Raw genomic sequence first — 12,590 nt, forward strand, 5'->3', positions numbered from 1 at the left:
GCTGGGGCCCCCTGCCACAGGTGGCGCATGGCCAGGTCTGATCTGGTGCGATTGGCCTGGATGCTGGATCGGAGGCAAGCGAGAATGTGGGGGAGGATGATTTATTTTTTGGCGCTTTGCAGCTTCCTCTGCTTGCCTCTGCTGCTGACGTTTTTTCTTAGTCTGGAATTCGTGTGATGCTTCATATGATGGCAAACTGTATCATCGGACATTTAATGGTCATGACATAACTTAGCTCACGAAGTTACTAGAAAGGAAATTACTTGGCAGTATAATAAAAACAGTGATCAGAACGTACCTTTTCGGATCACATGGCAAAGGATCAGTCCAGAAATACTCTGCATCAAGTGCCTCCTTCGCTGGTATCCTCTAAACAATTTAAGAGTGAATTTGTTGAGTGAAAAGCAAAGAATGATAAACTTTTATCATACACAGGCCCAAAGAAAGAAAAGGAATTAAGCATTTGATTGCAAAACTTGCCAAATTTGATAAACTTTTATCATACACAGGCCCAAAGAAAGAAAAGGAAATAAGCATCTGATTGCCAAACTTGCCAAATTTGTCATTTTATACCTGTGATGGATCTAAAGTTAACATCCTCTCCAACAGGTCCAGAGCATGCCGGTCAAAACTGCAACGCATAAAAATGTGAGCACCAGCGACATAATACAAAGCTACACAACATAACAATGCCAAGCATAGCACCCACTGTTTAAAGGCATCTTTAACTTTTCTCTTCAATACTCGGGGAGGCTTGAAGTTGTTGTACCATGGCATCTTAGTGACACCAGGCCAGATTAACTCGTCAGGGGTGCCACAAAGCTCAAAAATTTTGGTCAGCTGCTCCGGCTGCAGTAATGCCATATATATAAGATTAAAATTACAAACGGCTATAGCTATAACTCAAGTGTAAAAAGGGGGCTTAAATCACATCAAATGCTTAGATTATACACTTGATGGCTGAAAGCCTCATAACTCATAAAAGTATACCTCATTCTTTCCTGGCAGGATTGGCTTTCCATTAAGAAGCTCGGCAAAAATACAGCCCACAGACCACATGTCAACAGCTGGACCATACCTTGTGCTTCCAAGAAGCAATTCTGGAGGTCTGCACAAAAAATCCAACAAAAACAATGAGTAGTAAAATAAAAGGCAACAAACGAGGCATGCATAAACGAATGCAATCGTGACGACGACTATGTGGGCAGAAGTTCTAGTGCCATACCTATACCATAATGTGATGACACGGTTAGTCAGGTTGCCATTGTGGTCACTGGAGAATGACCTCGCAAGCCCAAAATCAGCAAGCTTGAGGTTACCCTCATTGTCTATCAAAAGGTTCGAACCTGCAAGGAAGCATCAACATATTATCTCAGCAACAGCCAACAAGGTACCTCGCAAACTTTACGAAAAACTCCGGTTGTGATGTCAAAATATATAGAAAGAATTCCTTATTTAACACTATTTTAAATTTCATTTCCCTATTTGACACCAAGAAATTTTTTCTTTCCTGTCTAACACTAAGTCTAAATTTTATGCCCTTTATAACACTTCCGTCCATTTTTGTGTATAACACTGTTAAATTGCACGTAAAAAGACACCTTTGCCCCTCCAGTAATATTTGACAAGTCGCTAAGCTCCCCAAATACATCCCCCGATGGTCCACAAGTCGCTGCGGCGTGAGTAGGAGCTGTGGCACGGCAGGCACGCGACGGCTGGGAGCTGCGGGTTTGGCAGCCGGGACGGCGCACGGGAGCCAGCAGGGTCACCTACGTTGTGCCCTATACCGGCTGGTTGGTCTACACGGCGGCCAACGGGGCCATGGCACGGCACGGTGGCAGCAACGCGCCATTACCGTTCGTCGGAGGAGAATCCATCTCCTATCCAAGGAACAGCAAGGGCTTCAAACATGAACATAATGCTGGGCGGCGCCAACAGTCTGAATATCTTCAGAAGATAATTCTACACACACTTAATTTGTTACACCAAAGTCTGTCTTTTCATCTGCTTGATACTACTACCTATCTTGCGTCGAGGAACAGAAATGGATATAGAATATAGGCGTCGTTTTACTGAGTCGAGAAAGCAATATGTATTGGCATCAGTTACAGTTTTTGATGCTTCTGAATATATGGTCTTTACTTTTACCAGAGCCTGGTTGGTAAGTCCCTTTGTGTGCGTGTGTTATGGGACTGGTGTTGCATGCTAGTCAGCTATGTAGCCGCGGGAACGGCTGCAGGGTCAGGCGAGCTGGTCATGTCTTTTTTTTTCTTCAATATTACTAAAATTTTGGTTACATACCACATGAGGGGCGTAAGTGTCTTTTTATGTGCAATTTAACAGCGTTAGATGGAAAAATGGATGAAAGTGTCATAAAGGGCATAAATTTTAGACTCGATGTTAGATAGGGAAGAAATTTTTTTACAGTGTCAAATAGGGAACTAAAATTTAAGACAGTGTTAAATAAGGAATTCTCTCAAATATATATGATACCTTTGATATCTCGATGCAGCACCTGATTGACGTGGCAGTAGTGCAGGCCTGTGAGCAGCTGCTTCATGTAGCACTGGACCAAGACAAGATCGCGACACACAAGACGAGATCAATCCACAAACAAATATTAAAACCTCATTTGCATCGAAGGGAAAAATAGAGAAGCCACAAGAACAGGTGGTGGTTCTACCTTGATCTGCGGCACGGTGAAGCGCATCCCGGGCCTGTCGGCGAGCCCGGTGAGGTCGTGGTCCATGTACTCGAAGACCATGTAGATGCTCCCCTTATACTTGTTACCGTCGACTATTTTGTGCAACAACAACACGACAAGGTGTCAGACAGGCGTCACAACCTTACAGCTAGAAGCATAAGCAGCACCCACCCCCAAGCAAAGCAAAGCAAAGCCAAAGGAGGCGCTAGAATTGCAAGCGAGAATGGTGGAATCGGGCCGTACTTGGCTTCCCTTGCTCGTCTCGATCCGGGCCTGCGAATTCCTCCGTCAGTTGAGAGAATAGACTGCACACATATATATGGTTCAATTGAGGGGATGAGTTTGGGGTTGATTCAGCGCAAAGTACCTGGGGAGGTGACGATCTCCTTGAGCTGGATGACGTTCTGGTGGTGCAGCTTCTTGAGGATCTTGATCTCGCGTATCGCCGTGATGGGGAACTGCAACGGAACCAAAAGCGTCAGGCACAAATACACGCGCCGGAGCTGGCACCACCATCGGAGGGGAGAAGAAAGAGGAGGGGAAGAGAAATCTTACGCCCTCGCGCTCGTTGTCCATGCGGATCTTCTTGAGGGCGACGATCTCGTTTGTCTCCGTCTCCTTGGCCATGTACACCTGCCTGGCGACGGGGAGAGAGAGGGGTCAGGCTCCAGATCCGGCGACGAGCGAATTGGTAGCGAGAGGGGAGAGAGGGGTAGGGTAGGAGGTACGGACCCGTAGGTGCCCTCGCCGATCTGCTCGAGCTTCTCGAAGCAGTCGAGGGGGGAGAGGAGAAGGGCCGGGCGCGAGGTAGGTTCATGGGCCGCGAGCCCGCGCGGGCACTTGAAGCGAGCCCTCGGCCTCCCTGCGCGGCGGTATCCGATATTTCCTTCCCGATCTGGGGGGTTTCTTGATTAGGCAAAAAATACGCAGCACGTGAGACCAAAAAGAAAAGGCGTTTGTCAGAGCAGATTTGTCACCCCTTCATCTCCCCTTCTAGGATGGAAAGCACTGTCACGGTGGTGACGCCGGTCGCCACCCGCCAAAAAACCGACCAATGCACCCTCGGATTTTTATGAAACTGAAGAGCAAACGCGGATTTCTTCGGAAGGCGAGCCAATGAACAAAACAACCAGCCCCAAAATATCTCAGCGATTCTTCCAAGCATAAGCAGCTGGAGCATCCCCTTTCCAACGCAAAAAAAAAAAAAAAACACGAGGAAGCAAGCAATAGTGTTTGGCGTTCAAATCCTACAGTTCGTTACACAAGTTTACACCAGGCAAAAAATTTCACCGCACAAAGCGGCGCTGTCAATCTACTCTGCCTAACTTTGCACGGGTCTTGGCAACGGGGCTCAGAAACCTCGACCCCCATGGAGCTTGGCCCGAACACTGCCCCATGGGGTGTCTGGCAGGTCTGAGAAACTCTTTTAGCACCGGAGGCAAAGAATCCATGGCCTTCAGGACGATGGCGAGCGGCTTCATCTCATCTCTCACGATGCCGCCGCGGTTCTGGGCTTCTTGAATCTAGGGGAGTGGCTGGACGGCCCCATCCCACCGCCGCGGCCTCGCGTCCTGTTGAACCCGCCGCGACCCCGTGGCCTGCCGCCTCTGCTGCTCTGGCCGTCTCCTGATTGCGCTTCGGATCTGGATCTGAAACTACCTCTGTCGCCTGATGCTCTGCCGTGCTGCTGGCCTCTGCCTCTACCTCTACCGCCCCGGAAGTGAGGCTTCCCTGCCCCTTTGACGAAGAATTCCTTCTTTCCTTCGTCTTGCAAAGGCTCCGCATTAGAATCGGCCCATTTTCCTCTGTACACACACGCCAAATGGTGTAAGCAACGGGTTGTGAAGACGAGAAAGGAGGGGCTGGAGGTGGCTTTACCTCTTTGGAGCATGATGCTCGGGATCTTTTGCCTCAGACTGTGCACCATCTGCTGGATTATTATTATTCCCCTTGCGGCCCTGCAAAATTAACGTTTTTATCAAGGGCTCGAGTAACCGTTTTATACGAGGGGGGAAAAGTAACAATTCAAACAAGAGCTCGGCACCTTTGTACTGAATAACTAGTGTGAGTTATATGATGAACTTATGAAGATTATGAGGGAATTAATTCTCACTAAACATTTACATTTGATAAATTAACCCAAAATTGGTGGATATGGATCAATCACAGGCTGAATGTAGCTTGGCCAAAACCATTACAGGCTTAGTGGTAAATTTAGAAAACGTATAGATCACTCTTCTAAACCAAAATTAAGAAAAAAAAAACTAATTAAGGGAATCTCACCTCTTCAACACTTCTAACAATCTCCTTGTACTTTTCAGGTGTAACTAAGTCAATAGCATCAAATCCACATTTTCTGATCAATATTTCCACTATTAGTATAACCTGCATAAAAATATCAAAACACATCTTGTTAAGCGCACCATACAGAACATACAAATGGATGGAAAGTGAACCATGGAACAATTGCACCAACTAACCTTCCCTTTGAAATGGTGCTTTGTAACAGATGACATTGGTAATATGCCAGTCATGATATCTGCTTGCAAACCCAACAGTTTTTCTGATTGCAAAGATGTTACCAACACCTTAACAAACCCCAGAGATGCCTAGATTTTTATATAATAAAACAAATCAGACTCTTAGATGACAAGAAAACTGAAAACAACCAACAGGGAAGACAGAAGACACAGAACCCACCTTAATTACTTCAATAGCTTTATTTTGCAGCAGAACTAGGACTGATGGTATCAAATTTGGAACTTCCACGCAGAAGTCAGCGTCAGTGTATATAAGCAATGATAATGCAGCTATTGCTCCGCTCACTATGTGAGGAGACGGACTAGAAAGATATCCCATCACCTGAAAGTTAACGAAATTGATGTTTTTCAATGTTTCAACAATGGAAATCCTGCATATGAGAACAGACTAATGCTCCTGCCATGTGGAACTATATTGCTTACTTACAACTTTACATAAAGCAGACTTTCATAAAATAACTACTGAATCTAAGAAACCATATAGGTATGATAGATCTCTACTTGGGTATGCAGGTTAACCATTTACAAAACATCACGGCAATGGTCCAACATCATCGCGATGTTCTCAGAGCAACAAGATTGCTCTGCTCAAAAACAGACTAGATATCTTATAGACTGTATGCTTTCAGGTATCAATGCTGCAAAACTACAACTTAGTTTAACATTTTCCACAAGAATTGTTCTTGCATAGACTTCATGCACAAAGCATCAGTAAATTTATAATCTATGAAAGGACTTAATGGGTGCAGTAATTCATGATACTATCATTATTGGTATAAATGGAGAGAACAGGTTGCTAGATTTCTTTCATGAAAGGCGAAACAAACATTTAAGCTACAGTGGTTAGGAACAGGAAACAAGAAATAATTGTCTCCTCAAACATGGTGGCACCATACTTCTGTGCATCAAAGAAACATAGGAAAAATATCTCAAGAGCAGAGAAGAAGTTCGTTAGCTAACCATTGTGAATAGCCGTTGAAGATCTGAATCTCCGTTATTCAATTCAGAATTCCTCAAGCTAGTACTAATAGCCAGGAGTACATCGTATGCTAGTCTTCTACTTTCCTTCTTAGACTGCATTTAAAAGAAAACAGTGGGAATGAACCAAAGCAGTCAATGGCAGAAGATGAAGAAAGAATCTGATCACGTGAGCTTTTTCATGGCCTTGCTTTTAGTCGGTATAAATTTATCCTTGTATAAATGGTGATGTCATATGTATGACATGATGTTAGCAACCTAATACACAACTGATAATTGATCAAAATATGAGGGTAGGGTAACACACCTTCAATGCAAGTATCAACTCATTTAGAATCAAGAATGCCTTCTTGCTTGTGCTCTCTTCATTAACCTTCAGAATGGTAGAAGTTAAGTAAAAACCATGGCACATGATTCAGCAAGCAGGATGGATGAAGCATAGAACTAGACTAAAGTAACACAAGAAAACATGCATGCAGTACTGCAGTCAAAGAACATCATGCCAATGTTTGATGCTCTCTTGGTAGAAGGTGCATCCAATGTTATGGCCATTGGATGAGTTAGCCTGCTAGCTACTTGGGTATGACTAGTATTACAGAAGATACAACTAGTAGTAGTGGCAGCAGGATAGGTGAACGTGGCGAAGATGGACAAGGAAGCCTTGTAGATTACAAAAGGTCGGTCTCAGAGCCTCTCTTATACGTCAGGGATGAACCCTGCCGCTATATTTGCCTTATTCTCAGTGTTTCGGCCTTTTATCCTAGACAATTTGTCCCGCTGTGAACCAAGGTCAATAATATCCACTTTGCAAAACTAAGACGTTGTGTTATTATGTGCAATGGAACATTAATAGATGAAGGGTGCACCTCTAATTAACAAGTATTTGTGCTCTTATGGTGCTCACTGCTCAAAGATTTGTAGTTGCATTTTTTATAAGTGCAACAGCCATACCTTAATCATGTGAACCAACAGATACTTGTAGCATACTAATTGACCTTCTAAAACTGCATTGTTAGAATCTGGCTTTATTCCATGAAGAAGCATCATTATTTCATCCAACTGGGCTAACGAATATTCATGGTGTTCCTGAAAGTAAAGGAAGGGGTTAAAGGCGAACAAATACATCTCAAATCTGAAAGTTGCATATGATGAACTCATGCTGACCTTCAAAATTGTGCTTAATGCGAAGAGAGCTTTGCTCTCACATGACTTGCTGCTATCCTGAGGAGAAAAGATTGGTAATATGAACAATGAACTCCCTACTAACAGTTGGACATTGGGGCATAATAAGAGCAGAGATTAGCAAGGATACCAGTAAAGAAGATTTGATGAATCCAAAAAACAAATCAAGAACATCCTCATCAGCAGCTTCAGCTAGTGTTGAAATGAGTTCCATCAGAAGTGACCTGCACAAGCAAAATCATAATCATATATCATGCACAACAAGCTTCCGGATGGGATGCATTTATGTGTTGGCTACCACATAGTAACCACACATGAATACATGATGATGCATATAATCACATAAGAAACTTCCTATATACTATGTGGTAAAACACCCAAAAAAAATCCTAGTTTCAATGTCATGATTGTTCCATGAGTTTTTTCTTTTTTTGGAGAACGGCGTCATAATATTTTTTAACTGGATGGGAGGATCGCCCTGGTAGGTTACAGATTAACAACATTGATTTCCTTATAAAATTATGGCTTGTAGGTACCTATTTACATGGTAGAAAGTTCTGACACTGCTGAGAACCTGATATTTTGGTTTTCACTTACTTTGTGTTTTTTCTACAGAATGCTTAACCTAGACTAAAAAGATCAGACCTTATAGATGGGTAAGGAACTAAGGATAAATAGCAAACCTCTTATTATTTATCTCCACTGTTGAATCAGTATTCTCTTCGCCTTTTCCATCTACCTCATTTGCTTCACATTCTAGATTCTCTGGTGTCGATGGAGTATCTTCCAAACCACATTTTTTAAGTAGTGAAAGAAAAAGGTTACAGATGTTTGCGCTGCCAGAAATTTGAGCCAGGGATCTCAGCGCATCCTGTAAAATGACAAAGATAGCCCGATAAATATCACAGAATGTATGGTCTGAAAAGGAGTGTTGATAACCATTGCGAAGTAACACAGGAATTGTTCAACCACGCTGAAGAAAAGCAGTGGCCCATAAATGCTTGTTTTCAAACAAAGGTATACGCTTACAAGTAGCTACAGATCTTGCCAAAAATGCATAGTGCGGCAAAAACTTTCAGGGTAGGAGAGCTGGAGGCATACTGTTGTCCTACACAGAGATTTGAGACTAACATGTGTGAGAACCACCTTACACAAGTCTGCACTTAGTCTTTCAACAACAAGGTTTAAATCATGTGCACGGCATACACAGGAAAAAAAAATAGAACAACCATTAAGTACAAGAAAACTATTCATTTAAGCAGAAACAAAACTCCATGCATGAGTTTTACATTACATGTTGTAAAGCAATTCACACTTCATAGTCATTCGACTGTTTAGTTAATACATAGTCATGCGGCCACTTAATTAAGCATCCGTAAGGATAGGCAAACAGGACCCCAAAAGGTCCTCTTTTCTCCCCCATTCACAATGCACTTAGTCTTGCATCTGCATGAAACTTAAAGCTCAGCCTATGGTTTCAAATTTCAAACTGAACGAGCATACATGCCTCTAATGGCCTCTCTTTTCAATGACAAAATGTTTCCTAAATCTAACATCTTTAACAGGCATCCATGATCCATGCATCTAACATGCACGGATTAATCGAATCATAAATGTTTGTCCACAATCATGAGATGCTGTTTCAAAATGTGCGTATGCAACTGAGTCAAGTAGTTTGGAGAAATAAAAAAATTATCAAGAGAATCATCTGGTAAAATAAACAACTGAGTAAGTGATGCACCTTTAAATGAGCACGCTTTTCTGATGATTCAAGGAAATCATCTGCAAAAGTGCAAAGAAGATCCACAGAATGTGATGCCAAGACTTTCATGCTTTTACGAGCATCTTTTTTAGAGCACCGTTGTAAGCTTACACAGCTTAAGTTACTAGTCTTTGAGGAGAACAAGGCTGAAACTTCTGCAGGGACTTCTACGTCTTCATCACTGCTGCTTAATCTTCTAGTTCCATCTATAAGTTGCTGGCGAACAATAGATAAATTGTTTGAGAGAAGAAATGAAGCAGTTTTGTAGTATACGAGTCTATAAGATTAAATATAAGAAAATCGCAGTGTATAGAACTAAACCTGCAGGCCTTTACTAGCGGGTTTGTAGAGACACCGATCAGACTTCAGCATCTCTAGCAGCAGTTTGGACAAGGAACCAAAATTCTGATATACATCAGACGGATAGCGGCAGAAGGCAGGAAGCAAATTCCACAATTGATCACTCCAACCTTGCAATTCCTTACATTTCCGTGCTTTTTTGGCTGAAAGAATAAAAGAAAAAATCATGAAGTTGTATAACATACTAACATATGAATTTAGCACCTATTGAATTGATTGTCTTTACCCCTGCTTGAAGCCTCTCGTAAAGATTTTGCTAGTGGTACAATGTACTCTAAAAAGTGTTGTAGTGAGGCCCCATAAACATACTTGTTTAAAATGGGTACAATCCACATATTTGAGCATGTAAACCAAGCCTCCTCAAAAGATAGTGGAAGTAGAGAATGAATTTTATCTGGCCCCATAGCAACTATTGCTGCCCCAATGCACTCCTCAACCTGCGAATGTGACAATAGAAAAGCTAAGCTAAATGGAAGGTTAAAAATGTGAAGTGAAAATATGTGTGGATTAAATATTGACTATACACTAAAACATTATATCCTGTTATTTACATTTTGCACTACAAGGAACTCAAGGAGAACATATCCAGTGATAGCGCTCTTTAGTGAAATTGTGATACCAATGACGAATTGGTGCCGGGAATGGTGATAAAAAAATCAGGAACAAATTTATAACATCAACACAGTATTATCCTATCATGTGAAATTTACATGTTTAGGGAAAAAAGATAAAATCTGCAGAAAAACAAGAAAAAGGAGAAGACATGCGATAACATTTTAGGGTCACAAGGGGTGATGTACATACAAAACTAAGATATTCCCTTTTTTGGACGTGATAATAATCTAGAAATGGACTTACATTCTTCAGGTGTGGTTCTTTGTGTATTTTCGAACCAAGCCGTGACAAAGTTAGTAGGATATCTTTCATAAAGACATAAGAACTCTCCCCTGCAGACGAATTAACAAATACCAAAGAGTTGATGAATCAAAAGTGGTGATGTGTAAAGCAGGGTAATATCAACATAACAGTTATATTATGACAAAATGGAAGAACAGTTATGCGGAAAGGGTACACAATGCATGAAAAAATATGGCAGGATAAAAGGTGCTCGGAGAGTTTTGTCAACCTTCCATATGTCTGAACAGTTTGCTAGGTAATTGCAGCCTTGCAGGAGTAAATACTAACTACTTTAGCATTGCGTTTGATGTACCTATTGTAGCACCATGTGTGCTTATTTGTACTCAAAATGACAAAAAAAATCCAATATATATGCAAGAGATAATATTAAAGGCATGTGCTGTTCTATGTAGGGGTAAACCACGTTAAAGAAAACAAACCTTATAGAGTCAGGGTAACTACTACTTAGAATTTAAAAGATTCTCTCAAATGATTACTTATATGATCCAATTATTAAGGCAGGAGAGATGTTCTTGTTGAAATAACTGAAGACGTACCGAGTTTGAGAAACATAGCCAAGACAATTTTTAACACATTTTGAGGAGGAGAAGCACACTTTCTAAGTTTTTTATTGATAGACAAACAGATTGATTTGATGGCAGCCCCATCGATCGAATCTTCAGCATCACACCCTGATTCCTTAGTCACAAAAATACTTTGGTCGACATGAGAATAGATGCACTGTATTAACAGTTCCGCTACATCTTCAGAACATTTACTGTCCAGAATTAGATATCCTGCCAAGTTGAGAAGCATGACAAATAAGTTACGTTGGTAAGTATTACAATACATATGTGACATAAGATAAACCCAGATACATCTATCACCAATGCATAAGTGTTGAAAAGGTCAAAGATGCTAATCAACATGATTTACAAAAAATCCCCATAAATATGTTCTCACAGGTCATACACCTTACATAAGGACTGCGTGCAAACTTTGAACAGATGAGCTCTCAAAGGCAACCCAAAAAACAAGATGGCAAGTGCTAACTTTCATAACTGAGCAAAGAGATAAGTTTGCCCCCTAATGCACCCATGGAACATAACACTGGACAAAACATCGTTGAGGACTACTTGTTCAACGAACACCTAGGTATGTCAACTGTACAGTCATGATTCTTTTAACTAGCCATATGGATATTTATAAGAAGCTCACTGCATCAAATCCTGACGCATGAAAAGCAAGAAGATGCAAACCTGAAGCTGCCTCGAATGCAGACGGAAGAACCTTTGTCCACAATTTTGGGCAACCAACCAGTTTCCCTAAACAATTTCTCATCAGCTGTAATGCTGCGGTGATGGTATCATCAGGCTTCTTCTCATCGTAAGGCAGGTAAGCCAACACTAAGGAGATGAGCTTCTCCAACTCCGACTCAATATTCTCAGCCTTAAGATGCTCCAACAAGGTCTCCATAAGCCTGAGGACATGCCTTGTTAGTGGGCTAAAACGGGGTCTCAATAGCCGATAAGCACCCGAGAAAACCGTCTTCCTTGCCTTCTTAGATAGATATGGAATTAAAACTGCCACCGCGCCTAGCATATGAACTGCCTCCGTCTCCTTAGCCTCGGAAGCGTCTGAATCCAACTTGGCAAGACTTCTCACCGACAAAATGTGTTTCTCAAACAAGTCGATTGCAGAACTGCTAGCTTTCTTCGCACAACCGGAACGCTCCAAGTAAGAAAATAGCTTCTCCACGCTCTCCTGCGCGCATCTTCGGACCTAGCAAAGCGAGAAATGGCATGCACATGAGTGTGATTTCTATATCAGCAACAGGAACTCCAATCCTGGCTTCCTCACCTTGGCCCGCTGATCCACAGAGGCAGCGAGGAGAGCCTCCAGAGGCGCAGCGACAGCGCCCCAATCGGCTGCGGCGTCGAGATGGAGGGCCAGCTGGCCGAGCGACTTGACCACCGAGCGCACCGTGCCGGTGGGGAGCTTGGAGGCGTCAGGGGAGGCGAGGAAGGCGGCGAGCGAGGAGGCAGGCTCGGAGGCGGAGGCCGGCGGCAGGGAGGAGATGTGGGGGATGAGGATGACGAGGAGGGACGCGAGGGCGGCGGCGGCGGCGGGGTCAGAGGGGCCGGCGGCCCGGAGCGCGGAGACGACG

The 12,590-nt window shown here is 42.7% G+C and overlaps 2 protein-coding genes across 2 annotated transcripts; both read right to left on the minus strand.

Moving 5' to 3' along the window:
• Nucleotides 1–10: 10 nt before the first annotated feature.
• On the minus strand, nt 11–4,185 carry LOC125529468 (cyclin-dependent kinase C-2-like; the record flags this gene model as incomplete). The annotated part of the gene is given in 13 exon segments (XM_048693878.1): nt 11–196; nt 299–369; nt 574–631; nt 710–849; nt 991–1,108; nt 1,226–1,346; nt 2,494–2,566; nt 2,684–2,796; nt 2,948–2,977; nt 3,072–3,162; nt 3,260–3,341; nt 3,437–3,610; nt 4,031–4,185. Coding segments are annotated over 13 exon segments (1,412 nt in total), but the record flags the coding sequence as incomplete, so codon positions are not given.
• On the minus strand, nt 3,836–12,590 carry LOC125529467 (ribosomal RNA-processing protein 12-like; the record flags this gene model as incomplete). Its single annotated transcript, XM_048693877.1, is given in 18 exon segments — nt 3,836–4,509; nt 4,583–4,662; nt 4,988–5,089; nt 5,185–5,313; nt 5,405–5,566; nt 6,205–6,318; nt 6,530–6,595; nt 7,174–7,308; nt 7,387–7,443; nt 7,535–7,628; nt 8,088–8,275; nt 9,146–9,382; nt 9,488–9,669; nt 9,753–9,963; nt 10,385–10,473; nt 10,981–11,220; nt 11,683–12,205; nt 12,284–12,590. Coding segments are annotated over 18 exon segments (3,232 nt in total), but the record flags the coding sequence as incomplete, so codon positions are not given.

Source organism: Triticum urartu, unplaced genomic scaffold (genome assembly GCF_003073215.2).
Source record: "Triticum urartu cultivar G1812 unplaced genomic scaffold, Tu2.1 TuUngrouped_contig_5622, whole genome shotgun sequence".
Classification (NCBI taxonomy): Eukaryota; Viridiplantae; Streptophyta; class Magnoliopsida; order Poales; family Poaceae; genus Triticum; species Triticum urartu.